At 45.2% G+C, this 23779-nt stretch overlaps 2 protein-coding genes across 7 annotated transcripts in view; both read right to left on the bottom strand.

The window, feature by feature from the left end:
- Window positions 1–774: 774 nt before the first annotated feature.
- LOC308462330 (asialoglycoprotein receptor 1-like) lies at window positions 775–17748 on the bottom strand. Of its 3 annotated transcripts, none has more exons than XM_080979986.1 (9): window positions 17621–17748; window positions 13434–13529; window positions 11133–11255; window positions 9628–9723; window positions 8576–8647; window positions 6248–6340; window positions 3828–3976; window positions 2953–3059; window positions 775–1017 (listed from the first exon to the last, which is right to left on the bottom strand). In XM_080979986.1, the coding sequence occupies exons 2-9, from the start codon at window positions 13465–13467 to the stop codon at window positions 873–875; spliced, it is 819 nt and encodes a 272-aa protein (XP_080836112.1). In that variant the 5' UTR covers window positions 13468–13529; window positions 17621–17748; the 3' UTR covers window positions 775–872. The 3 variants fall into 3 exon arrangements, with proteins under 3 accessions (XP_080836112.1, XP_080836114.1, XP_080836113.1); XM_080979988.1 differs by having other exon boundaries at window positions 17612–17687; XM_080979987.1 differs by lacking the exon at window positions 17621–17748 and adding an exon at window positions 14571–15036.
- A 2222-nt stretch (window positions 17749–19970) lies between these two features.
- Window positions 19971–23779, bottom strand: part of LOC308462315 (asialoglycoprotein receptor 1-like) — a 42992-nt gene continuing 39183 nt past the window's right edge. For all 4 annotated transcript variants that reach the window (XM_080979953.1, XM_080979956.1, XM_080979954.1 and 1 more), the window contains one exon: window positions 19971–23592. In XM_080979953.1, the coding sequence (XP_080836079.1) occupies window positions 23442–23592 (151 nt within the window). In that variant the 3' untranslated portion in view covers window positions 19971–23441. The remainder of the gene's footprint in view (window positions 23593–23779) is intronic.

Raw genomic sequence — 23779 nt, forward strand, 5'->3', positions numbered from 1 at the left:
CCGTTTTAAACATTCCCAAAATGTTTAAGAATAAGAATATAACTATTAGCTGCAAAACAACTACAGTGGTACCGTGGTTCTCAAACTTAATCCGTTCCGGAAGTCCGTTCCAAAACCAAAGCGTTCCGAAACCGAGGCGCGCTTTCCCATAGAAAGCTATGCAAAACAGATTAATCCGTTCCAGATTTCTGAAAACAACCCTTAAAACAGCAATTTAACATGGATTTTAGTATTTAACGAGACCACTGATCCATAAAATGAAAGGAATACACAATGTACTGCAGTCACACAATCAATCAGTCAGTCGGTAGCTGAACTGGGTTCCACACAGTCAAAAAAGAAAAAAGAGCCGCAAAAACACAAACACAAAATAAATAGCAAAGACAGACAGACCTCAGCGTAACTCTCAATTTGGAAGCGTAACACTCAAAACGGAGCACGTTCAGCTTCCGAAAAAAGTTCGCAAACTGGAACACGTTCTTCCAGGTCTGCAGTGTTTGGGTTCCAAGTTGTTTGAGAACCAAGGTACCACTGTACTTCAAAGTCATGTTTTTATACTGTATTTTACGCTGCTTTTACAATTAAGTGTTTTAAAATTTGTTGTTAGACGCCCTGGTTTTTGAACTGGGAAGGGCAGGGTATAAATAAAAATGGATTATTATTATTTATTAAAGTCGACGCGGTTTGCCAAAAGGACAAAGCGATAAAATTACCAGTAAAAACCGTGAGAAACGAAAACGTTCCGGAAATAGACAATGATGACAAGGTGTCTCCTTTCTTTGCGTAATGATTCTGTTTATTTGCTTTGGAAGAGGCCGAGCGGCCTGGCAAACTCCTTGGCCTCCATGCTGGGCGCTCTCTGTCCTGGCGACTCAGCCGTTCATCTCGCAAACCCAGTTGTAGCGGCGGTTACAGTTCTCGTTGCTCCATAGCCCGTCGCGGTAGAGATGGGCACAACGGGCCGGGTGGTAGGGCATTTCGACGGAAAAGCTACCCGGTTCCCCGAGCCGCCAGTCTCTGCAACGAGAGCGAGAGCGTGATAGGAATTTTGAGGTCTTAGATATATATTAAATGTTCATCAATGTACCAACCAAGCACGCACATAGATCAGCACAGGAAGACCGGCCTGAAACCATTTTGATTCCCAAACTGAGCAAATGTTTTCTCTGGAAGGTCAAAGTGGGAAACCTCCCCATTGTCTCTTTCCCCACAAATCCTGTCTTAAGGGCACATTTAAGATATGAATAGGGTGTGAGCCTGCGACCTGGCTCAGGAACTAAGTATCATTACAAAAGACTGGCCAGGCAATCCAATCAAGTGACCATTAACAGGTAACCTGGCAGACAGGAGGTAAACAAAGCACTCAGATTTCTGCTGTAGATCTCCTTTTCTGTGATGTAGGTATGATGTATCTGAGGGGTTCTCCCAGTAGTGGTTCTCCCAGTAGTGATGTATGGAAGTGAGAGCTGGACCATCAAGAAGGCTGATCGCCGAAGAATGGATGCTTTTGAATTCTGGTGCTGGAGGAGACTCTGGAGAGTCCCATGGACTGCAAGAAGATCAAATCTCTCCATTCGGAAGGAAATCAGCCCTGAGTGCTCACTGGAAGGACAGATCCTGAAGCTGAGACTCCAATACTTTGGCCTCCTCATGAGAAGAGAAGACTCCCTGGAAAAGACCCTGATGTTGGGAAAGATGGAGGGCGCAAGGAGAAGGGGACGACAGAGGACGAGATGGTGGGACAGTGTTCTCGAAGGGACCAGCATGAGTTTGACCAAACTGCAGGAGGCAGTGGAAGACAGGAGTGCCTGGCATGCTCTGGTCCAGGGGGTCACGAAGAGGCGGACACGACTAAACAACTAAACAACAACATCTGAGGGGTGGTCTTAGGTTACACCCCTTCTGTGATGTATGTATGATGTTTCTGGGGGTAGTCTTGATCTACAGGGTGGCAATTTCAAAATTCTTTATAAGGCCTTGTGCACCATTTTTCTGGGTTCGTCTTCCTCTCTTGCAGGTGAGGGGAGCACCCTGTTGCAACAGATCAATTAAGATCAAGCTTACTAGCTGCTTTGCTTCTCAATATTCTATGGTTGGCCTCTGTTATCTTCTCCTACCAATAGGGAACCTATGTAAGGACTCTATATGGGCTCTTGGATACCCCGTAAGGGAAAAGGGCAATTTTTGTTTACAACAAGAGGAAGGAAAGAAAAATGGCAGCCCGAGCAAAACCGTCATGTGCCTTGAATGCTCCTGCGAGAGTTCATATCAGCTCAGAGAGCCACATACAACAGAAAATAATATTTGGAATAAACTGGACCCCATTAAAGGTAAAGGGACCCCTGATCATTAGGTCCAGTCGTGGCCGACTCTGGGGTTGCGGCGCTCATCTCGCTTTACTGGCCAAGGGAGCCGGCGTACAGCTTCCGGGTCATGTGGCCAGCATGACTAAGCCGCTTCTGGCGAACCAGAGCAGCGCACGGAAATGCAGTTTACCTTCCCGCCAGAGCAGTACCTATTTATCTACTTGCACTTTGACGTGTTTTCGAACTGCTAGGTTGGCAGGAGCCAGGACCAAGCAACGGGAGCTCACCCCGTCGCGGGGATTCGAACCTCTGACCTTCTGATCGGCAAATCCTAGGCTCTGTAGTTTAGACCACAGCACCATCCGCGTCCCCTGGACCCCATTACATTTGTTTTTAAAAATGACTATCTAAGGTATCGAACTGCCAGAGAAGCAATAGGGAAAATGCTTCTCTAAAACATATGTTTTTTTCATTGCCCTATATTGAAAGATTTTTGGTTGAAGGTAACTGTAACCATCAACAGGACTGTATGGAACAACCTCGCATTTACAGAGCAGAATATCCTCTTGAATGATATACCCAGCACATGGAACCTCACAAAAGGGCAATGCGAGTGGACACCAGGACGGCAGGGGGTCAAACTCACATTCTGCGGATGGTGTAGCCCGTCCCGTCCACCCACTTCCAGACGCCGCTAGCCATGGTCAAGCCGATCCAGGCGTTCCGGGGCTTCGTGAGCTGGGCCACAAATTGCTGGCGAGAGAGAGAGGGAAGAAAAAAAGTGGTGTCACCGGGGGCAGATTGCGGTTTTAGTTCGTGTTATTAATTGCATTTCTTAGGGCTCGTCCATAGTTCCTTTCGCGCTTCCCAGGAAAAACCGGTGTGATTTCGTGTTGGATCGGAACAAACGTCCATTGCATTTTCTATGGTTTGCTGTTTGTCCCAGTGCAGCAGTAATAATAATAATGATTTCTTATTTATACCCCCCCCCCCGCCAATCTGGCTGGGTTTCCCCAGGCACTCTGGGCGGCTCCCAACAGAAAACACAACAAAACTTGCAACATTAAAAGCTTCCCTAAACAGGGCTGCCTTCAGATGTCTTCTAAAAGTTTTGTAGTTGTTTTTCGCTTTGACATCTGGTGGGAGGGAGTTCCACAGGGCGGGCGCCACCACCGAGAAGGCCCTCTGCCTGGTTCCCTGTAACCTCATTTCTCACAATGAGGGAACCACCAAAAGGCCCTCTGAGCTGGACCTCAGTGTTCGACCAGAATGATGGGGGTGGAGACGCTTCTTCAGGTATACTGGGCCTTTGAGGCCATTTAGGGCTTTCAAGGTCAGCACCAACACTTTGAATTGTGCTTGGAAACGTCCTGGGAGCCAATGTAGGTCTTTCAGGACTGGTGTTATATGGTCTCGGCAGCTGCTCCCAGTCCCCAGTCCGGCTGCCGCATTCTGGATTAGTTGCAGTTTCTGGGTCACCTTCAAAGGTGTTTCTCCTGCCTAGAGTTCAGGCCAACTTACCTGTTCCAGGTAGCTGGTGATGATGACCAGGTGGGCGTCTTTATCTTCGCAGTCCAGCTTGGCTTCGTCCCAAGACTTGTCCATTTTGGAGAGCCAGTAGCAGCTGCGACTAAACGGGAGCCAACCTTTTAGGCAGCAGTGGCTTCCCACTTTTTGGGGGAGGGGGGTAAAGAATGAAAGAGGCGTCAAACTCTGATCCACACTGCCTTACGAAAAAGAGTCGGCTGGCAAACATCACTTTGAGGTGGTTCCCTCTGTGGGATAGCTGGTAAAAACTTCACAGAACCATAGAATCGTGGTTCTCAAACTTAATCTGTTCTGGAAATCTGTTCCAAAACCAAAGCGTTCCAAAACCAAGGCGCCCTTTCTCATAGAAAGTAATGCAAAATGGATTAATCCGTTCCGGACTTAAAAAACAGCCATTGAACATGAATTTTACTATCTAACGAAACAATCGATCCCTAAAATGAAAGTAGTAATCAATGTACTGTACTATAAAATAAATAGGACAGTATTGTAGATGATAAAAATTAAAATTATTATTTTTTTCTTAGCTGCACTGATGATAGTCCTTGTTTGGATGGGGGCGCTTTTATCCATTTCCTCAGTCACACAATCAATCAATCGATCGGAAGCTGAACTGGGTTCACGAAAACAAATTAACCGAAAAAGCCTCAAAAACAAAAAGGCAAAATAAATAGCAAAAACAAAAACTCCAAATATAGCAGTACCTTGGTTCTCGAAGTCTGTTTGACTTCTGAAATGTTCGAAAACCAAGGCACAGCTTCTGATTGGTGCAGGCGCCCCGGAAACAATAGCCGACAGCCGCGTCGGACGTTCGGCTTCTGAGAAACGTTTGAAAACCGGAACATGTACTTGTGGATTTTCTGTGTTTGGGAACCAAGGTACCACTGTAGTTGGAAGGGACCCCAAAGCTCATCTAGTCCAACCCCCCTGGAATGTAAGAATCTCAGCTGAAGCTTTCCTGACAGATGGCTTAAAATGACCACCAAGGAAAGAGAGGGAGACCGTTTCACTTTCAAACAGCTCTTAATGTAAGGAAATGTTTAGTCAAAATCTCCTTTCTTGTCGCTTGAAGCCACGGGTTCGAGTCCTGCCCTCCGGAGCAGGAGAAAACAAGCTTGCTCCATGGGGCAGACCTTGAGATATTTGAAGATGGTTCTCGTATCTCCTCTCAGTCTCCTCTTTTCCAGGCTAAACACCCCCAGCTCCCTCAACCGTTCCTCATCAGGCTTGTTTTCCAAACCCTCCGTCACCTTGGTTGCCCTACTTTGCACACCTTTCAGCTTGTCCATCTCCTCTTTAAAATAGGGTGCCCAGAACCGGACGGAGAACGAGGTCATTTGGAGTATTTGAAAGACGGGTTCCCCAATATATGCTCTAATCCGCTGAAGAAGCCACTTCCCATTATTATTATTATTATTATTATTATTATTATTATTATTATTTCGTACCGCCCATCATCCAAGAATCACAGGGCAATTTGCAAGATAAAAACACTGAAATGCACACTTGATGACTTGGAGACGCTGAGAATAATAATAATATAATAATAATTTATTATTTATACCCCGCCCATCTGGCTGGGTTTCCCCAGCCACTCTGGGCGGTTCCCAATCAAGTATTAAAAACAATACAGCATTAAATATTAAAAACTTCCCTGAACAGGGCTGCCTTCAGGTGTCTTTTAAAGATAGGATAGCTGCTTATTTCCTTCACATCAGAAAGGAGGGTGTTCCACAGGGCGGGCGCCACTACCGAGAAGGCCCTGTGCCAGGTTCCCTGTAACCTCACTTCTCGCAATGAGGGAACCGCCAGAAGGCCCTCAGAGCTGGACCTCAGTGTCCGGGCAGAACGATGGGGGTGAAGACACTCCTTCAGGTCTACTGGGCCTTTGAGGCCGTTTAGGGCTTTCAAGGTCAGCACCAACACTTTGAATTGTGCTCGGAAACGTACTGGGAGCCAATGGAGGTCTTTCAAGACCGGTGTTATGTGGTCTCGGCGGCCGTTCCCAGTCCCCAGTCTGGCTGCCGCATTCTGGATTAGTTGTAGTTTCTGAGTCACCTTCAAAGGTAGCCCCACATAGAGCGCACTGCAGTAGTCCAAGCGGGAGATAACTAGAGCATGCGCCACTCTGGCCAGACAGTCTGCTGGCAGGGAGGGTCTCATCCTGCGCACCAGATGGAGCTGGTAAACAGCTGCCCTGGACACAGAATTGACCTGCGCCTCCATGGACAGCTGTGAGTCCAAAATGACTCCCAGGCTGCGCACCTGGTCCTTCAGGGGCATAGTTGCCCCATTCAGGACCAGGGAATTATTGCAAGAGCCACCTTTCCACAGTTATGCACCCCCCTTTTCCAGACAGACGCTTGAGCGCTGCTCCCCGATTAATTCCTGACCTGTCTTGTTGCTTTTAATGCTCTCCACTTCGCAATTCTGGGTCCGCACGCTGGTCCGCAGTTTAGAGATCTGTTCCTGGAACTGGGTCTTCACTGGATCAGACCAAAGGGAGATGAGGGTCATTCAATATGATTCTTCTTGAGCGCCCCCCCCCAACAAATTTTCAAGGACTGACTGTTTTCTACGCAAAGGGCTTTTAAATGGGCTATGCTGTTTTTGTTACTTGTAGTTTAATAGATCTGTTCTCTCACATGGTTTTAATTCTGTTACGGCTTAATTGCTTTTTAACCATTATCTCTTATGTGTTTTTAGCTTTTCATATTCCGTATACTTTTTGTAGGCAATGACTATCTCAGGCATGGGAAAATGAGGGATATTATTATTATTATTATTATTATTATTATTATTATTATTATTATCCCACTGCCCTATATCCGCAGGTCTCAGGGCGGTTCGCAGCATAAAATCACAAAACACATAATCAAATTGAAAATGAAAATAATCCACAATGAATTGAAAAAAAATGTTTAAAAGTATTCCCCACCCCCCCCCAAAAAAACCCCAGTCTCCTTTTTGTTGGGTATAATTCTGTATTTTAAAGATCTGTTTTCTCACATGGTTTTAATTTTGTTATGGCGTAATTGCTTTTTAACATAGCTGTCAACTTTTCCCTTTTCTTGCGAGGAATCCTATTCGGAATAAGGGAATTTCCCTTTAAAAAAGGGAAGCGTTGACAGCTATGCTTTTTAACCAGGATCTCTTATGTGTTGTTAGCTTTTCGTATTCCGTATACTTTTTGCAGGCAATAACTACCTCGGGTACGGGAAAATGAGGGATATAAAATTAGTAGTAGTAGTAGTAAGGTAAAGGTAAAGGGACCCCTGACCATTAGGTCCAGTCGTGGCCGACTCTGGGGTTGCAGCGCTCATCTCGCTTTATTGGCCGAGGGAGCCAGCGTACAGCTTCCGGGTCATGTGGCCAGCAGGACTAAGCCGCTTCTGGCGAACCAGAGCAGCGCATGGAAATGCCGTTTACCTTCCCGACGGAGTGGTACCTATTTATCTACTTGCACTTGACGTGCTTTCGAACTGCTAGGTTGGCAGGAGCTGGGACCGAGCAACGGGAGCTCACCCCATCGTGGGGATTTGAAACGCCGACCTTCTGATCAGCAAGTCCTCGGCACTGTGGTTTAACCCACAGAGCCACCTGCGTCCCTAGTAGTAGTAGTATACTGCCCTATATCCGCAGGTCTCAGGGCTGTTCACAGCATAAGATCACAATATAAAATCACAAAACGCGTAATCAAATTGAAAATGAAAATAATCCATAATGAATTGGAAATAATGTTTAAAAGTACGTCGTCCCCCCCCCTAAAAAAAACCAGTCTGCTTTTTGTTGGGGAATAATTCAGACGGAAATTCCCAGGTGTCAAAAAAGGTTATTTATGTATGTCACTACTGTAGCCCTTGTTTTGTTAGCCCAAATTTGGAAAACGAGCGAGGTCCCAACTAAAGAAGAATGGCAGCTTAAAACTGATGGAATATGTGCAGCTTATGAACCTAACATATGGAATATCTGAAGAAGTGTGTATGCACACGAAAGCTCATACCAATAACTAACTTAGTTGGTCTCTAAGGTGCTACTGGAAGGAATTTTTTAATTTTATTTATTTTATTTTATTTTGTTTTGAATATAGAATAAGAGAACGATAAGAAAATACATTTAAAGAAGATTAGTAAATGTTTATTGAATATATGGGGGAACTGTTTACACTTGAAAACATTGGCAGCATTAAGATAAATTCAGCAGTGTAAATATGTTTTGATGGATGTTAATAATGGAATACTGAACGGTTTGGTTTTATGGATGTAATAATGGAATACTGAATGGTTTAGTAAAATATGCAGGGATTTATGATATGCAAAATGAACCATGGAAAGAGAAGAAGGGAAATCACTGATATTTTAAGGTGGTTTAAATGAGCGTTCTAAATTGTGAAACAGAAAAATTAATAAAAATTATATTAAAAAAAAGAAAAGAAAATGAAAACAACCCAATAACACACACACACACACATTTTAAAAGGGCATTGGATATCAATTAACCAAAGGCTTGGTTGAAGGGGAACCTTTTTGCCTGGCGCCTAAAGGTGTATAATGAAGGGGTAATATTATTAGAAATAATAACAGCAAAAACAAAATAGCTACTAACCTAAATTAATAACTAAAAAGTACAGCCTGCCCTGAATCCAGGTACAACCGCCACCTCCTCTCACACAGGGGGGAAAAACCCACATCTGTCTCACAGCTGCTTCTGTGAGGACGTACCTTCCTTTGCCTCTTCGGTCAGGTTTTGTACCATATGTTCAATTTTCACCAGCTGCTTCAAATCCTCTGCCTCTGGAACCAGCAGAAAGAGGTGAGGTTGGGGGAAATGGTTTGGGGATGTTGCAGGAATTTATGTACAGGTTGGGGGGGTGTTGCCCCTCCAGCAGATATCCTGCACATGCAGCCCACTACGAAAACCAGCACAATCGCTTTTGTGACTTGTCCCCACAAAACACTTCGTTGCAGTTTCTTCCTGTCTATTCAAAGGGCCTTTGCTGCACGATACCAAATGTAAGAATTCACTGATAAATGTTTCTCTGTACTGGCTCACTGGGAAAACTTCAGAAATTCATATAGACAGGTGAGCTCAGCTACTCAGCAGCCCCTCTGCCTGAGTGATAATCCCTGGCATCCTGATACCTGAGTGCCAGACAGGTAGCCATTCCAGGAAGAACAAACCCAGATGGAGACAAAAGGGTGGGATGAACTTGGCTGGGAAACAGGGAAATGGAAATATCTTTTTTGTTACACTTGATGGATGTTTGGTGGAGGGCAAGGGGAACCATGGGGCAGGGTCCAGGATGCTCAGATTACGGCCACCGGACCTCCCCTTTTCATGATGTAACCGTGATGTATGAGTGATGTAGTTTGGGGGGTATAACATGGGGATTAGGTAAAGGTAAAGGGACCCCTGACCATTAGGTCTTGCCAATCAGAAGGTCGGCGGTTCAAATCCCTGCGACGGGGTGAGCTCCCATTGCTCGGTCCCTGCTCCTGCCAACCTAGCAGTTTGAAAGCACGTCAAAGTGCAAGTAGATCAATAGGTACCACTCCGGCAGGAAGGTAAACGGCATTTCCATGCGCTGCTCTGGTGAGCCAGAAGCGGCTTAGTCATGCTGGCCACATGACCCGGAAGCTGCACGACGGCTCCCTCGGCCAATAAAGCGAGATGAGCGCCGCAACCCCAGAGTCGGTCACAACTGGACCTAATGGTCAGGGGTCCCTTTACCTTTACCTTACACTTGGAAAAAAGATCTGCTTCCTGGACTCACCCTTCTTTTTCAGAGCGGTGATCTCCGCCAAGACCGTGCGGTTGATGCTTTTCAAAGTCTTCTCCATTCCTTTCAATTCACCGACAGATTTCCGACCTGGGGGGAGGGAGCAAAGTTCGAAACTCCCATTCTTCTAGGCGCCTTTTGCTTTTTAAAAATATTTTTAATTAATTTTTCATTAATAAGAATCCAATATGTTCTGACAAAGGGTGGTAGATGAATTTAATAAGCCCACCAATCAAAGCGGCTGAGGGGGCGCAGGTGGGGGGGTGTCAGTCGATCTGAAAGGTAGACTGGTCCTAAATGGTTGTGTTCTTTTTTTTTTTTAACATATTTTTTATTAAATTTTTCCATATTTCATTTAATTCAGTATACATATTCACAACTTATATTATTTGCTCAAAGTGAGCTTTGACTTCTATCTCTCTTTCTGACATCCCTATAGCCTATAACATATACGTATTTCGCATTCCCATAATCACTTCTTTATCTATAATCACCTTAAGAAATCACATTCTTATTTATAAATCAGCATCTTAAATTCACTTTACAAAACATTTCACGTTAATGCTACAAACGTTTTTAAATGAGTTCAATTTTCTTTCAGGTAATGAATAAATTTGCTCCAGTCCTTTTGATATTTTTCTTCCTAATTCTCCCCGTCAGCTTCGTCAACTCCACAAATTCTACCATTTTTATTCTCCAGTCTTCCAATGTAGGGAGTTTTCGCTGCTTCCACCTTTGAGCCAGGAGGATTCTCGCTGCCGTTGTGGCATACATAAATAGATTTACATCTTTTTTATAAATTTCTCCATCAATTAGCCCTAATAAGAATGCCTCTGGTTTTTTGCAGAAATTATATTTTAGTATCTTTTTTAATTCATTGTAGATAATATCCCAGAAAGCCTTAACCTTAACACAGGACCACCACATATGTAGAAAGTTCCCTTCCTTCACCTAACATTTCCAACATAATTTACCTGACACCTAAATGGTTGCATTCTTCTGAGTTCACCACCCCACAATCGTGGACTCCACACCTGGCTGTCGAATGGGGGGTCCCCCTTTTGCCAGTGGGTACCCTTTTGCCAGGGTAATGGGTGGCGCTGGTGGCACAGAGCCTAGGACTTGCCGATCAGAAGGTCGGCGGTTCGAGTCCCCGCGACGGGGTGAGCTCCCATTGCTTTCTCCCAGCTCCTGCCCACTTGGCAGTTTGAAAGCACGTCAAAGTGCAAGTAGATAAATAGCTACCGCTCTGGCGGGAAGGTAAACGGCATTTCCGTGCACTGCTCTGGTTCGCCAGAAGCGGCTTAGTCATGCTGGCCACATGACCCGGAAGCTGTACGCCAGCTCCTTCGGCTAGTAAAGGGAGATGAGCGCTGCAACCCCAGAGTCAGTCACGACTGGACCTAATGGTCAGGGGTCCCTTTGCCTTTATCTTTACCCCTCATTGCCACACCCGCACCCGAGGAGCCGGATATCTCACCCGCTGAGCCACTACTCACCCGTTAAGCCGAACACGGCGACGGCAATGGTGAAGACGCAGACGAGTCCCAGCAGGATGAACACCAGGCGGTGGCCAGGGCAGACGCGCCGGCCCCAGGAGTCCGTGGGGCGCAGGCCGAATTCTGCAGGGATAAAGAAGCTTTTTCAGCCTTTTCCTGCCTTACCACCTTGTCCGCTTGCGGTGCTGGAGGAGACTCTGGAGAGTCCCATGGACTGCAAGAAGATCAAACCTCTCCATTCTGAAGGAAATCAGCCCTGAGTGCTCACTGGAAGGACAGATCCTGAAGCTGAGGCTCCAAGACTTTGGCTACCTCATGAGAAGAGAGGACTGCCTGGAAAAGACCCTGATGTTGGGAAAGATGGAGGGCACAAGGAGAAGGGGATGACGGAGGACAGTGTTCTCGAAGCGACCAGCATGAGTCTGACCAAACTGTGGGAGGCAGTGGAAGACAGGAGTGCCTGGTGTGCTCTGGTCCAGGGGGTCACGAAGAGCGGACACGACTAAACGACTAAACAACAACAAAGAACATAGGTTGGCAAACTAATTCCCCGGGGGCCAGATCTGGCCCAATCGCCTTCTCAGTCCGGCCTGCGGACGGTCCAGGAATCAGCGTGTTTTTACATGAGTCGAATGTGTCCTTTTATTTAAAATCCATCTCTGGGTTATGTGTGGAGCATAGGAATTCGTTAATTTCCCCCGCAAAAAAATATAGTCCGGCCCACCACAAGGTCTGAGGGACGGTGGACCGGACCCCTGCTGAAAAAGTTTGCTGACCCCTGTCCAAGTATTTCAGAGTTGGATGGGACCCCCACAGGTCATCTAACCGAACCCCAGGCCATGCAGAAATTACAGCGGAAGAATCCCTTACAGGTGGCCATCCGACCTCTGGGCTAATCTACACCGGTCAATTAAAACATTTTAAATGTGTTATAGGCAATGCTTTCGCTTTTGGACAGCGTTTAAGTCAGCAGCAAAAAGAGCCGTCGCCTGGCCCTAAAGGGTTAACTTTGGGTGAATCGCCAATGTGTTGAGGAGCCTGGCATTGGAATTGTAAATGACAGGCTCCTCAATGTGCCAGCAGAGGGCGCTATAGAGCAGAGATGTCAACGAGAAATTGCATTGAGAGCCACTATACTGTTTTTTAATGCGTTTTTTTCCAGATCGGTGTAGATCCAGCCTCAGTCTAAGATCCTACGCAGAAGGAGATTCCTGCATCTTTGCCAACAAGGCTTTAAAGAGGGGATCTTTATCCCAGTACTGAAATGAAATCTTGAATTGTTTTTAAATGTGAGTGTTGTTTTTATATACGGAATTGGTTTATAGATGGAACTGTTTTTCTTTTTTATATACAGTGGTACCTCAGGTTAAGTACTTAATTCGTTCTGGAGGTCTGTTCTTAACCTGAAACTGTTCTTAACCTTCTTTAGCTAATGGGACTTGCCAATCAGAAGGTCGGCGGTTTGAATCCCCGCGACGGAGTGAGCTCCCGTTGCTCGGTCCCTGCTCCTGCCAACCTAGCAGTTCGAAAGCACATCAAAGTGCAAGTAGATAAATAGGTACCGCTCCGGCGGGAAGGTAAACGGTGTTTCCGTGCGCTGCTCTGGTTCGCCAGAAGCGGCTTAGTCATGCTGGCCACATGACCCAGAAGCTGTACGCCGGCTCCCTCGGCCAGTAAAGCGAGATGAGCGCCGCAACCCCAGACTCAGCCACAACTGGACCTAATGGTCAGGGGTCCTTTATCTCGGGTTAAGAACTTAATTCGTTCCGGAGGTCCGTTCTTAACCTGAAACTGTTCTTAACCTGAAGCACCACTTTAGCTAATGGGGCCTCCTGCTGCCGCCGCGCGATTTCTGTTCTCATCCTGAAGCAAAGTTCTTAACCCGAGGTACTACTGTATTTCTGGGTTAGCGGAGTCTGTAACCTGAAGCGTATGTAACCTGAAGCATATGTAACCTGAGGTACCACTGTATTAACCTGTGTTTTACACACACACACACACACACACACACACACACTGTTTTTGGACTTGTTTTGGGGTTGCATCCACTTTCTAAACTCCTGGGTATGTTTTCCTGGTTAAGAATATTTTTCACAGGCGCCGATCAAGTTCCCACCTGATACCAATTGGCAGGGAGTTCCAAAGGTGCCGCCACATAAAAAAAGATTGATTTCTTACAGAAGTGGAATGGGTTTTTATGTGGCACCGTCGCTTGGGTGCATACGGGGTAAGAAATATGGTGAAATACACAAGATGAGTGTTTGCGAAAGACAGAGAAACAGGAAGGACAGAGAAACTTACCTCCGCTGTTCCGATCCTCCTCCTTGTCCTCCATATTTGGGGACCTAGTGTCTTTGCGACGCTTGATCACTCGGGGTCAGAGAGGGCATGAGAAACCTGGAACCAGAAGGATGGGATTTTGAAGGCCAAAATCCTGCCCCCTGCAACATAAATCTTGGCTACATCCGTGCTTTCAAAGTACAGTAGTGGATTTCTCTGAGTTTATAGTAACAAACCAACCAACCTCAAAGTCAATAGATCCCACAAGCCAGACGTCTGTCCAGCTCCCTCTCAGTTGATTTAGGCCAGATATTGGCAAGGCAAAGTCCAAAACGCCGCCTTCAAATTGGGAAATTCCTCGTCATCAGTCACACAGATTTAAAATACACAGATTAATAAACACATCCTCAATCATTAACACAGGCTCGCTCTAAAAACGAAATAAAACAGGCACCGGTCTTTGGGTGGTGGTTTAACGCCCCAAAAGGAAAAGCAGGATGTTAATTGCTGCAGCCATCAGATTAAACGTATTTCACTGAAATTAGTTTCCAAATAGGCTGCGAGTCCAAAGAGTTCGCAACCACAATCCATTTTAATTATTTGCATTATTTCAGCCGGAAAAACCCTGGGGTCTCAGTTTGACACGAATTTTGGCTTCCTTGCATTAACACGGAGCTAAGATTTAAGTGAAAACATTGGCTACTGATGACCACAGTTGTTTGATATCGACGCACTGAAATTTCCAAATGGGGGGAAAAACTGATTTAATGCCCTAGAGTTGGCGAAGACACCTCAAAATTCAACGCCCAAAATTACTGCTCTAAAGAGAAAACAAAACTGAGCTACAGAATATTTCCTGGTGGGGGGGGCAAACACACAAAACAGACTGCAATCTGAATACTCCTGTTTGATTTTCCAGTATGGCCAAATGGATTGGTTTCAGACCCAGATATTTTTGACCCTGCTAGGAGTCATCTGGAACGTAAGAGCACGAGAAGAACTCTGCAGGATCAGGCCTGTGGCCCATTGAGTCCAGGATCCTGTTCTCACAGTGGCCGTCACTGCCTCCAGTGGCAGGGAGTTCCACAGTCCAACTCTGCGCTGAATCTGCAATGTTCAGCTGCCTCAAATGCCCATGCATATAAATGTTATACAAACCTCTTCTCACGTCCCCTTTCGCTCTCCTTTTTCTCCAAACTCAGAAGTCCCAAACGCTGTAACTTTTCCTTACTCGGACGTCGCTCCTCAGCTCCCCCAACACTTCCCTTTCAGAAAAACCCACAAGCGGAGATAAAATTCTCGAGCCGGACGCACGTGGGGGGGGGGGGACACAACGATCCGTTTCTCCCGACTGCGTCCAGATTTTTGGAACCAATCGATGTTTCTACGGCTCCAGCAAATGGATCATTATCTCCTCAAAAGGACTGACAGGCAGCCCTTTTGAATTGGCTCCCAAAGGGAGTTGAAGCATCAAGCCGAAAGGGACCCAAGGGTCATCTAGTCCAACCCCGTGCTGCTGCAGGATTTTTCCCAGACAGACACGGGTTCAACAAGGAAGGTCCGATTTATTGACTGCACAGGGCTCCAGTGAGATACATCTGAAAAGGCTGGAAGCCTCGATTAGCGGCTGGGGGCTGCTTTTATAGTGAAAGACTATAAAATCTCCTACGGGTTATTTCAGAAATGAGGAACCTCTCTCAGGCAGGCAAAAAAATAAAAAAGCGGAACTATACTCATGCAGGCAAGAGAAACAGAACTTTTTTAGCTTCCCTTCCTGTCCTGCATGCCCCAAACTGCGAGCACGTGAAGATTTCTCGCTGAAACTGCTGATCTGTGCAAGTTTAAAAACAGACACTACAGTGGTACCTCAGTTTATGAACTTAATCCGTTCCGGATGTCCGTTACTTTTTTATATATATAATTATTTTTATTGGAAATTTTATTTACAACATAACATGAACCCCCCGCAATACAGAAATCCACCCTCATTAAACGTGAACATAACATACAATTAGCATAACATAGAACAAATTTTTTTGTTGTTGTTGAGCCGTTTAGTCGTGTCCGCCTCTTCGTGACCCCCTGGACCAGAGCACGCCAGGCCCTCCTGCCTTCCACTGCCTCCTGCAGTTCGGTCAAACTCATGCTGGTAGCTTCGAGAACACTGTCCCACCATCTTGTCCTCTGTCGTCCCCTTCTCCTTGGGCCCTCCATCTTTCCCAACATCAGGGTCTTTTCCAGGGAGTCTTCTTTTCTCATGAGGTGGCCAAAGTCTTGGAGCCTCAGCTTCAGGATCTGTCCTTCCAGTGAGCACTCAGGGCTGATTTCCTTCAGAATGGAGAGGTTTGATCTTCTTGCAGTCCATGGGACTCTCCAGAGTCTCCTCCAGCACCAGAATTCAAAAGCATCCATTCTTCGGCGATCAGCCTTCTTTATGGTCCAGCTCTCACTTCCATACATCACTACTGGGAAAACCAGAGCTTTAACTATACGGACCTTTGTGGGCAAGGTGATGTCTCTGCTTTTTAAGATGCGATCTAGGTTTGTCATTGCTTTCCTCCCTTTCTCATTGAAACTGCTGATCTGTGCAAGTTTACGAACTTAATCCATTCCGGATGTCCGTTCTTTATATACATGGAACCCGGGGCGAACCACCCCCCCCTGCCACCCCGTTGTGACGCCACTGATCCCTGTCAGGAGTTCAGCCTACACTCGAGTAGGACGCTGGCAGAGACACATGCCTGACTGGCATGTTCTCTCCCTCCTGGCCGATCGTTCGGGAGCTTCAAAAGCTTTCTTCAGCCCGAACATCACGGCGACCAATGCCAACTGACACCGGCACACTTAGGGATCCACAGAGTCTTCACAGTTCGCGTGACAGACCTCAGCAACTCAGCATTTTGGCTAATCTACTTTATTTACATATGAACAAACACGGAGCACTGCAACATGGCTCCCTCTCTCTCTAGCATCAGACAGCAAAGAGGAAAAGAACAAAGGACAATAGTCCCACTTCACCAGAGCCAGGGCCTTTTCAACACTGGCCCCGATCTGGTGGAACGCTCTGTCCCATGAGACCAGGGCCCTGCAGGATCTGATTTCTTTCCGCAGGGACTGTAAGACAAAGTTGTTCCGCCCGGCCTTCGGCTTGGAATCAATTTGATTCCCTCCCCCTCTTTCTTTTTTCCTTCCTCCTCCTGTGAAGAGGCTGCATTTTAATGTTTTAATGTTGTATTTTAATCTTGTTTTTTAAGTTGTATTTCAATCAACTTGTTTTTATTATTGGTTGTTAGCCACCCTGAGCCCGGACTTGGCTTGGGAGGGAGGGGTATAAATAAAATTTATTATTATTATTATTATTATTATTATTATTATTATTATTCACGGAACACAGTACAGTGGTACCTCTGGTTACGTACTTAATTCGTTCCGGAGGTCCGTTCTTAACCTGAAACTGTTCTTAACCTGAAGCACCACTTTAGCTAATGGGGCCTCCCGCTGCTGCCGCACCGCTGGAGCACGATTTCTGTTCTCATCCTGAAGCAAAGTTCTTAACCCGAGGTACTATTTTGTGGTTAGCGGAGTCTGTAACCTGAAGCGTTTGTAACCTGAAGCGTCTGTAACCCGAGGTACCACTGTAACACAAACATCCTGTCTCCGTCACTTCCCACTCTGTGGAGTCAAGACATATGTTAAAGACAACAATCCCATGACTGCAATCACGGAGCAGGAATTCTAACAATCCCTGCCCTCTCCTGCTTGCACGCAAGTAGGAGTTGGGATCAGGGCTGCTCCAATAGGCAGCATGAAGCCTCCCTTCACAGCTTAGTTTCTGGGGTCAGGGAAGGTGGAGGCAGCCCGGAAGCACATATTAGAGCCCCTGCACTACCATCATATGGGGACTTATCTGGGCTGCTGAGACTGCCACTGCTGCGTTTCCCGGGGACATTAGATGAAATCCGGGGACATTCCGGGGATGGAATTTGTCTGGGGACTTATTCTCAAATCCAGGGACTGTCCCCGGGAAACGGGGACGTCTGGTAACCCTAGGGTAGAGGATCTACAGGCCAGAGGGGCAATAATAATAATAATAATAATAATAATAATAATAATTTATTATTTGTACCCCGCCCATCTGGCTGGGTTTCCCAAGCCACTCTGGGCGGCCTTCAACAAAGGTTAAAAATACATTTAGATACCTTCTTTACCTGTTTTTTCTGTCTCTCTATGGGTCCGTTTGCTGTCGCCCTTCCCCACAGAGACTTTCGCTATGGACTCCTCGCCCCCAATCTTTGAACTGTCAACATCGCTCATCCGCCATGCCCTAATTTAGAGCTTTCCGGCTGTGGGGAAGGGAGAAATCTTTTTGCTGGCTCCAACACAGCCAGCCCTGGACCCTGAGCCATAATACACAGGCCAACTTAAGCATGGCTAATAATGTTCTAACAACGTATATAGCCCGTATTGTTTCACAGTTCTTGAATAAAGAACATATGGTGGAGATACAACTGATAAAATAAATCAATATTTTATGAACAAAATTAGAGAAGGTAGTCAATCAATATTACTGAGGCAAACGAGTTTTTCATTAGCCCCAATCCTGCAATAATAGAAGCTCAAAGCGTAGCAACAAACCAAGACAATATAGTCAATTGGTATAGAACAGGGGTAGGCAACCTAAGACCCGGGGGCCGGATCCAGCCCAATCGCCCTCTAAATCCGGCCTGCGGACGGTCTGGGAATCAGCGTGTTTTTACATGAGTAGAATGTGTCCTTTTATTTAAAATGCATCTCTGGGTTATTTGTGGGGCACAGGAATTTGTTCATTTCCCCCCAAAAAATATAGTCTGGCCCCCCACATGGTCTGAGGGATGGTGGACTGGCCCCCTCTGCCCTTGTAATAAAAATTTAAGGTCTTATATATAAAACAAATGTTCATAAATGGACCAATGTCTGGAGAAGCATAGGAAGACCACCCTGAAACCATTTTGACTCCCCAACTGACCAAATGTTTTCTCTGCAAGGAGGGAGGGGGGTGAGGGAACCTTCCCATTGTCTCAGGAATTGGGTAATCGCCATCTCAAAGGAATGGCCAGACTACCAGGAAAGGCAATCAGATAAGGCATTATCAGATAACCTGACAGACAGGGTAAAAACAAGGCACTCGGATTTCTGTTGTAGACCGCCTTTTCTGTGATGTAGGTATGATGTTTGTGGGGGGTGGTCTTGGGATACACCCCTTCTGTGATCTATGTATGATGTGGTCTTGAGCTCCAGGGAAGGCAATTTAAAATGTCTATATAAGGGCGGGCATACCTTGGTTCGGGGTCCTCCTCCTTTCCTGCGTGTGAGGGGAGCACCCTGTTGCAACAGATCAATAAAGATCAGGCTTACTAGCTGCTTTGCTTCTCAATATTCTCTGGTTGGCCTCTGTTCTTTTCTCTTACCAACAGGGAACCCACATGAGGACTCTATATGGGCTCTTGGATACCCCATAAGGGAAAAAAGGCCAGATTTTGTTTACAACCCCCTGAGATGGGATCCTGCTCTCCCCCCCCCCCCCAAGGAAAGCAGAAAGGCCAAAGAGATGAACACAGCCGTGGGGGTGGTCTGGGAGGGGTGGTCAAGGCAGGAAACAAACCCAGATGCTTGCCCATTTGTAGGGTGGCACCCATTTCCAAGTTGGCACCCTATAAACGTTTGGGACTACGACTCCCGTCAGCTTCCAGAAGGAAGCCCAGAAGCTGCAGGATTGGACCAGGGGCCGATCTAGTCCAGCATTCTGTTCTGTGATAGGAATTTTGAGGTATTAGATATATGTTCAATGTTCATAAATGTACCAACCAAGCACGTACATAGATCAGCACAGGAAGACCGACCAGAAACCATTTTTGATTCCCAAACTGACCAAATGTTTTCTCTGCAAAGTCAAAGGAAAATGAAAAAGCCTCCCCATTGTCTCCTCCTTCACAAATCCTGTCTTAAGGGTATGTCTGTGTATGAACAGGACCTGGCTCAGGAACTAAGTATTTATCATTACAAAAGACTGGCCAGGCTCCTCAGGGTATCGAATCAAGTGACCATTAGCAGGTCGCCTGCCAGACAGGAGATAAACAAAGACAGGAGATAAACAATGCGCTCAGATTTCTGCTGTAGACCGCCTTTTCTGTGATGTATGTATGATGTTTCTGGGGGTGGTCTTGGACTCCAGGGCTGGCAATTTAAAATGTCTATATAAGGATGGACACACCTGGGTTCTGGGTTCCTCCTCCCTCCTGCATGTGGTGAGCGAGGACCCTGTTGCAACAGATCAATAAAGATCAAGCTTACTAGCTGCTTTGCTTCTCAATATTCTCTGGTTGGCCTCTGTTATTTTTTCCTGCTAATAGGGAACCTACGTAAGGACTCTTCACGGGCTCTTGCGTACCCCATAAGGGAAAAGGAGTAGTTTGTTTTTTTCTTACAACATTATTTTTAATGACAGTTTATAAATATTCTTATGAATAGATACAATAAAGGCAACCGACCCATGTCTGAAGAAAGGCAAACAAACATTCCTTTTGGAAGATAATCTCATCATGCTTTATTTGTTTTCGTAAAAGATACAGTTGATTTCCTGTATAACCGTAGGTTTGTTTATTTTCATTTATCTATTGCATAAAATCAAACAGAACTTGGTTGTAAGATTAAAAAAAGCATTTATTTAGGTTCATAACTTGCAGATTTTCTGCCCTTGGGGCCGGGGCCTCAGACCTGCCTCATCTCAGTTATTCTGTCTTCACAACAAGATATATTTTCTGTTTTATGTATTAAAAGGGATGAGGGAAAGTCAGGTCTCTGCCTAATGGTGAATGCACAGGATCGCATTGGTCTTGTGTGAATCTTCCCCAGTCGGAAAGCCCATGAACATTCCATGACACGCACAAGCCCCTCGGCCAATAGCGGACCAGGAAATGCAGGCGGCCAATGGCGGCCAGGTCCAATTTAATTCTAGCAGAAACGGCAAATCTCGCTAAAGAAGCAATCGCTCACGGTACAAAATTAATGGGTATTTTCGACGACGCGAAATTTTGTCAAAAGAATTGGTTTCGCATATGATCTTGGCAGTGACTGCAACTCAGTAAAAAAGGAAATAACAATTTTAACACAACTCATTCTGGGGCAGGGCGAAAATGTGGGGGGAATTACATGTAATTTGAGATTTCGACAAGAACTAGAACTTCCAGGCACTTTATATGATTTGATTTGTGTTTCTACAGAATGAGGCTGCATTTTAATGTTGTTTTTTAATCTTGTTTTTAAGTTGTATTTTAATCAATTGTTTTTATAGCTGGTGTTAGCCGCCCTGAGCCCGGTCTTGGCTGGGGAGGGCGGGGTATAAATAATACTAATACTAATAATAAAGTTTTATTTATATCCCACCCTCCCCAGCCGAAGCCGGGCTCAGAGCGGCTAACAACAATAAAAGTAAGACAGTTTACATAAAATCACAATCAATTAATTGAAATACATTCTAAAATCAATTCATTCTAAAATCAATTCAGAATCAAGTTAATGGCAATTGGGCCATCTGTGAGGAGGGGGTCAGACTGTGCCCTGGCCAAAGGCCAGGCGGAACAGCTCCGTCTTGCAGGCCTGCGGAAAGATGTCAAGTCCCGCAGGGCCCTAGTCTCTTGGGACAGAGCGTTCCACCAGATCGGGGCCACAGCCGAAAAGGCCCTGGTTCTGGTTGAGGCCAGCCTAACCTCCCTGTGGCCCGGGACCTCCAGGATGTTTTTATTTGAAGACCATAAGACCATACCAGGTCCCGTAGGTACATGGGTCCTAAGCCGTATAAAAGCCAACCATGACGTCTCCATCTTCAGTTACAATGAGGACTAGTAGGGTGATCAATCAAAGGCTTTTCCCGGACAAGGTGACCGTCAAGGAGGAACTTAAAGGAGGAAAAAGCGGTTGGTTGCGGCATGGAAGCATAAATAAATCAAATGTAAAGAAAAAGGAATATACCTTTTATCATATGTGGTGGTCGTGTAAGGCAGGAATAGGCAAACTCCAGCCCTCCAGATGTTTGGGACTACAATTCCCATCATCCCTAGCTCACAGGACCAGCGGTCAGGGATGATGGGAATTGTAGTCCCAAACATCTGGAGGGCTGGAGTTTGCCTATGCCTGGCATAAGGTAATTAAAGCTTTCTGGGAGATGATATATAATGAAATGAATTTTTTTTAAATGAAATAAACTGTTAAAAAACCAGAAGCTTTTTTATTAGGAATTATAGGTACCGATATACCAAAGGAGCAGAAAGGACTTTTTATGTATGGGACAACAGCCGCTCAGATGCTACTAGCCCAGAGATGGAAAGAAGAATGGCAAGAGAGGAATGTCAAGTGAAGCTGATGAACTACAAAGGTGACTGGAAAACTCAGGAAACAAGAAGACCAGAACTTTTAATAAAAATGGGGAAAAATTACAAGCTGAGGACCTTAAGGTCCATGAACAATTATAGATTAGAGGTCCCGGGCCCTAAGGAAGTCAGACTATCCTCCCCCAGGGCCAGGGCCTTCTCAGTGGTGGCTCCGACCTGGTGGAATGCTCTGTCCCATGAGACCAGGGCCCTGCGGGATTTAACCTCCTTCTGTTGGGCCTGCAAGACAGAGCTATTCCGCCTGGTCTTTAATTCGAATCCAGCCTGATCTTTTATTCCTCTTCCTTCCCTTTTTATGAAGATCACCCGCTCTGGGATCCCACAGCTAATTCTCCCCTGGTCTCCTCGCTGGCCCAAGTAGGACCAATTCAGCCAGCTAGTCCTGGGGATTCTCTAATGCTTATTTCCCCTGAACTGATTTTTGAATTTTATTGTCATTCATGTTTTTATACTGTATTTTATGCTGCTTTTATAATTAAGTGTTTTAAATTTGTTGTTAGCCACCCTGAGCCTGGTTTTTGAACTGGGAAGGGCGGGGTATAAATAAAAAAATATTATTATTATTATTATTATTATTATTATTATTATTATTATTTAGGAGACCCCTGCAAGCAGATGGAAACACTAGCAGGATTTTAATTTCCTTTGTAGTATAACAATTACCATGGATAATATGGATTGATATAAAATATAGATTATGGAATAATATGCAGTTATAAAAGTTGAGAACGAGATCCACGGAGGGTGGGGGAAGTATTGAGATTCAGAGATCGAGATGTATTTGGCTTGCTTAAATTTTGTATTTGAAATGATTTCCAAAAAAGAGAGCATAAATACAACTAGAAAAGAAATCACTTGTATGGAACTCTCCGTGTCAGAGTGACAGAACTAGGTTTTGTGGAGAGAACCTTCCTGTTTCCTCTATTCATTTATATTTAAAGATTCTTTATTACAAAACAATTTACATAGAACATAAACAAAACGACAAACAACATAAACAGACCATAGACACTGACTAACAACACGTCATTTGACATTATGTACCCTTTAACTTCCAATTCACCTCATTGTGCTTTTTATATCTTACTAGTCTATAGGCAACTTCATTTTTATTATTCTTTCCCATTAATTATCAGTAGAAATTTTCACTTTATAATTTCCTTAAACTCCAATCCTAATCTCCAGTCCTAATCTGTCAGGAGATTTGTGTAATTACAGTACTTTTAAAGATATTCTTTAAACGTTATCCAATCTTTACTAAATTTCCGGCCGGAATTTCCTCTTATTCTCCCAGTCATCCTTGCAAGTTCCGAATATTCTATCGTCTTTGCTTGCCAATCAGTTTTTGTACAGATGACATCGCCTTTCCAATTTTTTTGCTATCAAAATCCTTGCCGCTGTGGCTGCGTACATAAAGAGGGTTCTGTGGGGTCTTTTGTAGATCAGTGGACATAATACCTAACAAAAAGGCTTCAGGTTTTTCCCCCGAAACGAGAATTTGAAGATCTTTTTGAGTTCCTTGTATATTATGTCCCCAAATTCTCTTATCTTGGTGCAGTACCACCACATGTGTGTAAAGGTACCAACTTCCTTCCTGTTTCCTTTAGAGGCCCAGCTCCATCTCGCACATCCAAGAGAACCGGCGAGAGCAGTGGTTGTCGTTCCAAAGGCCATTGGAATAAGCTTGGACACAGTCCTCTCCGCCTCCCAGTCCGTGGCCGTACCAGTGGTCCGGCTGACCTTCACCCCAGTCCCTAAAACAACAGAACGGAAAAATCCATCATTTGCAATGTTCTTGAAAGGAGGGATGGGGAAGACATTTAATGCGTCGTTATATCGTCATTACGATATACAATACGATACAATATCTTTATTGTCATTGTCCCATACAGAACAATGAAATTGAAAAACTACATAAAACATTCAAAAACCCCTAAAAAC

This window comes from Podarcis pityusensis, assembly GCF_964106645.2.
Source record: "Podarcis pityusensis genome assembly, chromosome: 13".
NCBI classification, from domain to species: domain Eukaryota; kingdom Metazoa; phylum Chordata; class Lepidosauria; order Squamata; family Lacertidae; genus Podarcis; species Podarcis pityusensis.

What these genes read in the sequence shown, in the direction of transcription:
- LOC308462330 (XM_080979986.1), bottom strand. Translation starts at nt 13,467, where the DNA reads ATGGAGGACAAGGAGGAGGATCGGAACAGCGGAG. An exon ending in TCACCAGCTACCTGGAACAG is followed by an intron (nt 3,060 to 3,827) that starts GTAAGTTGGCCT and finishes CTCTCTCGCCAG; the next exon opens with CAATTTGTGGCCCAGCTCAC. An exon ending in GGCTACACCATCCGCAGAAT is followed by an intron (nt 1,018 to 2,952) that starts GTGAGTTTGACC and finishes CTCTCGTTGCAG; the next exon opens with AGACTGGCGGCTCGGGGAAC.